A 4,421-nucleotide genomic window follows, 5' to 3' on the forward strand; every position below is an offset into this window, starting at 1 on the left:
AGCAATCTATTTCATCCCCCCGTTCATTTAATTGACTGATTGTCACGTTGTATCACAGGCTAAGCAAGCACAGGGTGGTGTAAAGGACAGCGGTTGGACACTGCACCCTGCTCCCACTGTCTCTAATGAGATATTAATGATCGAAACCATCACTCGCGAAAGCTCCAGCGTGCTTCGAGACCACATGAGAATCAGCGCTTATGAAACAGCGACACACAGTGGCCGAGAGGTGAATTGCAACCTAGTGTCTATGTCTAGACTGGAACAGGACAATTCTGTTCTCAAAATACAAAGTTTAGAAGTTATATGTGAATCTATACAGCAAAAACAGCACTTGTTAATAGCGAATTGTGCTTAAATCATTATAGTCCATAACTACTTGGTAACTAAATGAAGATTAATTTCCAATCGATGATTTTTGGCTGTTGGTTGTTTGAATATTTTAGATGACTACCTTGAATGTAAAAGGCACTATATAGTGCAAATCTGTAGTGTAAAATGTAATAATGCATTTAAATTAATATTTGTTTCGCATAATTGTTTATTCACATATTTATGTAGTTTTTAAACTATATTGTTATACTTTCTTTATTGTCCACAAGTGGAAATTTATCTTTGGCTTTACCTCACAACCACATCAGCGTTCACATTACACATATCACAGAAAAACAGGCAACACAAATACATAAATCACTTGAAAAATCAATTTAACCCTATTCATACTTCGAACCCAGTATTTAAAATTCTGATGGCATTCTGCATTTGATACATATTTTTCTTTACTTTGCCTAAAACGTCTTTTTGATGACAAGAAATGTTATATTTTGAGGAATGGTAACAATCTTCAATAATCAGACCCGTAGCCAGGGGGGTTTGGGGGGTTCGACAGACCCACTCCTCACAGTTTTTGCTTTTCCCTACTTGGCAACAGTTCATACCATGCAATCATGTTAAAACTCACAACACTTTCAACCAAATTCTTATATGTCATCTCTAGAATTTATATTTAACATTAAATAGTATACTATAAATATAAATAGTGTACAATTAATATAAATATAATATAAATATTTTACTTAAACTGTTAAGTTGATTTATTAGTATATTCTGAAATTAAATACTATAAAATTCATTAAGAATGCAAAAAAATAAAAATAAAAAATATCACAAAATTAAAAAATATATATATAAATATATATGCTGAAACGATGCTATATCTTGTGTATAAATCTATGGATAGTTTCAATATATTAGCGCGATTTCCCTTTAAACACATGATTTATGGATATTGAGCTTGATACTTGTAAATAATTTTGCATTTATTCCAGTTTGTTATTGTTATCCAGGTATTAAAAATATTTTCCTCTCTAAACTGCATAAAACTAAGACATATCTCGTACAACTATTAATATTTACTCACCCTCTGTTTGCTGAAGATGCTGTTCTTTCATAGAAGCAATATTATTGTAAAGTACGACGTTTTAGCTACTCTAACACCGTTACAGACAGCAAAATCAAACATATATTACGTTTGGTTCGAAAAAAAAAGAAATAGACCACGAAATAGTCTTAATTATTAACCGAGTAAACGTTTAATCAAAACTCCTCCATAAACTACTACACCTGTTCGGGAAACTAAACTGCATTTCCCGTCAGCCCCTGCTTCACGTGCCACTTGTCATATGACTCACACGGAAAACAAGAAAGCTTCCAGCGAGATATAAATGACAGCAATTAAGCTGCGAGAACAAACAACAAAGCGATTATTCATAACAAATCGGTCAGGAACTATCATGCTGCTCCAATAACTCTTTAAAGCTTTTGTCTGCCGCAAATCTGATGATGGATTTGATGCGTATAATCGCGTTGTGTGCACTGATCGCAGCTCATTGTGTTGGTGCATCGCCACCGAACTTTGTGCTGCTGTTCGCCGATGATTTGGGTTACGGAGATCTTGGCTGTTTTGGACACCCGTGCTCTCTCACCCCAAATCTGGACAGACTAGCGGCCAACGGGCTGCGCTTTACCGACTTCTACGTCACGAGTCCCGTGTGCAGCCCCTCCAGGTAAAGCCAGGTCAAACATAAGATGGAATATATGGGCAATTTATCTATTTGAATGGGTAAATGTTATATTCACAACTGTAAATTTTCCTTAGACTTACCTAATTTGCTGAATTTTTTGTGGCTTAAGTTGTTTAATAACTACATTACAAAATGTTTATAGTAAAAAAATGTTAAAACTTAAACTCTATAAGAATTTTGTAAATATTTGGTTATATAACTTGATGATTTTGCCCCTGTACTTTGTTTTTTTCATTATTAGTATTATTTATTTTCTTATTATTTAATCTTCATTGTTTTCCTGTTTTTGCATTTGATGTCATCCAATGTCATGGTTATTAATATGAATGTATTGTTAAAAAGCTGGCCCATGGTAACCTTTGATTTGGTCCATCTGAGAAAAGATGGAGAATGAAAAGAGGGAGGATGGTTTAGAGACTGTAATTTCTAATTTAATGTAACATTTTTTTGTTTGATTGATTTATTGCTTAGTTACAAAAAAAACTAGCCCAAATATTTAATGTTTCAATGAAATGTAAAAAAATCAGATTTTGTTTTAAATGCACATACTGTCACCCAACTTATAGAGGACAATGCAGAGACATCAGTGAGCAAATGAAGGAAATGGCAAATTCTGCTTGACTAGTGTATTCAGCATTGATCTCCGTTGTGTTATAAATGTTTTTTTTATTATTAGTAGTATTATAATAAGTTATCATTTCAAATTATACTGTATTAGTTAATGTGAGTTAAAGTAATGTTTTCAATATATTTATTTTTTTAAACTTTCGGTCCCCGGCTCTCAATTATATTTGGTTTTTGGCACTTAATACGAAAAGGTTTGGGCAACCCTGATTAAAACCAATACAAAAAAAAGGTAAAGCCAGAAATTCATCTGACATTCAGCCAGATATATACTTTAAGTATTGTTTTATACTTTCATTATTATGTACTTATTGTTACTTTCAAAATTACTGTCCATGTATTCATTTCAAGACCACTCTGTTATAAAATATCCAGGACTGAATCTTATGAATACTACACTGACAAAAATGATTCATTGGGTTTACTAAATGTTTTAGTGTTATTTGAATCATGTATTTCATTATATTTAACATTATTATTGCAAAATTATTGCATTATAATTGAGAGAGAGAGAGAGAGAGAGAGAGAGAGAGAGAGAGAAAGAGAAAGAGATTAGCTTTTTTTCAATGTCTATCAAAATGTTTTAGGTATACTGATTTGATTTCTTTTTAACAAGCTGTTATTATATATACATGAACCAGATTTCATCCATTTTTAAATAACCTTCCATCTAGTTGGTACATGTAGCCTACATGTATACTGTATGTGGTATGTGCATGCATAATAACTAAATAATCTAATCAGTTCAACAATAAATAACTGACATTATTTAATAGTCAGAAAGAAAAAAAATTATAATATAAAACAGTTTAGACCAGCATTATATACATAGCTATAATTAGTATTTAAAACAGTAAAATGTTTTATTCAATAACAATATATTTCTAATAATATATATATATATATATATATATTAATAATTTACTCCAGGCTCGTCTGAACAGTTTTGTTTTCTTTGCTTGTGACTGTCAATAATGTCCTTTGATTTGTTGTCGAACTGATTAGATTTGTTATATAATCAAGGATTTTACATAATCCGTAATTAAAAATTATGTGTCTGGTACAGAAGATGGCGCCAGAATACAGGCTAATATTTACAGCCTTCGTCATGAACTGGAATATTCATTTAACTGAATATTCCAATAAAACAACACAGCATTATGAAATACCATGCAGTTTATGTGAATTTTTGTTTATGCTTTAAAACGTACATTTACCAAAATGTAGTCTGTAATATATACTGAATGATAAACGCTGACCTTACATTTTGTTTATGATGAATGAAGCAAGATTAATATCAGCCTGCCAACAATTTATCAAACTAACAGTAACACTTAAGGGTCCATTAGTTAATGTATCAGGGTTTCTGCAGGGTCTTAAAATGTCTTAAATTTCAAAAAGCAAATTTTAGGCCTTAAAGTCTTAAATCCACTGAAATGTTGTGTTGTAGGCCTTAAATCATTTTAAACTTAATTTTCCTACGTCCATGTAAAGCTATACCCAATCAGGTCAACAGCCATCCAATCCCTAACCATATATATCAATAAAATGTTGAGAAACGTTTATTTATTAACTCTAATTATTAATATGGATTAATTATTGTCTTTACAATAACATCTGCTTTTAATGCTTTTTTTTTTACAGTTTTATCTTGACCATTAAAAAATCGTTAGCGTTTAGCCTTGTGCAAGTCTACAATTTTATTCATTATGG

The 4,421-nt window shown here is 31.4% G+C and overlaps 1 protein-coding gene across 2 annotated transcripts in view; it reads left to right on the forward strand.

Moving 5' to 3' along the window:
- The first annotated feature begins 1,670 nt into the window (after positions 1–1,670).
- arsa (arylsulfatase A) overlaps positions 1,671–4,421 on the forward strand; it is a 15,018-nt gene continuing 12,267 nt past the window's right edge. The window contains exon 1 of one of the 2 annotated variants that reach the window (XR_015514300.1): positions 1,671–2,066. Coding sequence is in view for 1 of the 2 variants with exons in the window: in NM_001013543.2 (NP_001013561.2) it covers positions 1,840–2,066 (227 nt within the window). In the remaining variant the exon portion in view is untranslated. 2 annotated transcript variants of the gene reach the window in all.

This window comes from Danio rerio, chromosome 18 (assembly GCF_052040795.2).
Source record: "Danio rerio strain M-AB ecotype USA chromosome 18, GRCz13ab, whole genome shotgun sequence".
Taxonomy (NCBI): domain Eukaryota; kingdom Metazoa; phylum Chordata; class Actinopteri; order Cypriniformes; family Danionidae; genus Danio; species Danio rerio.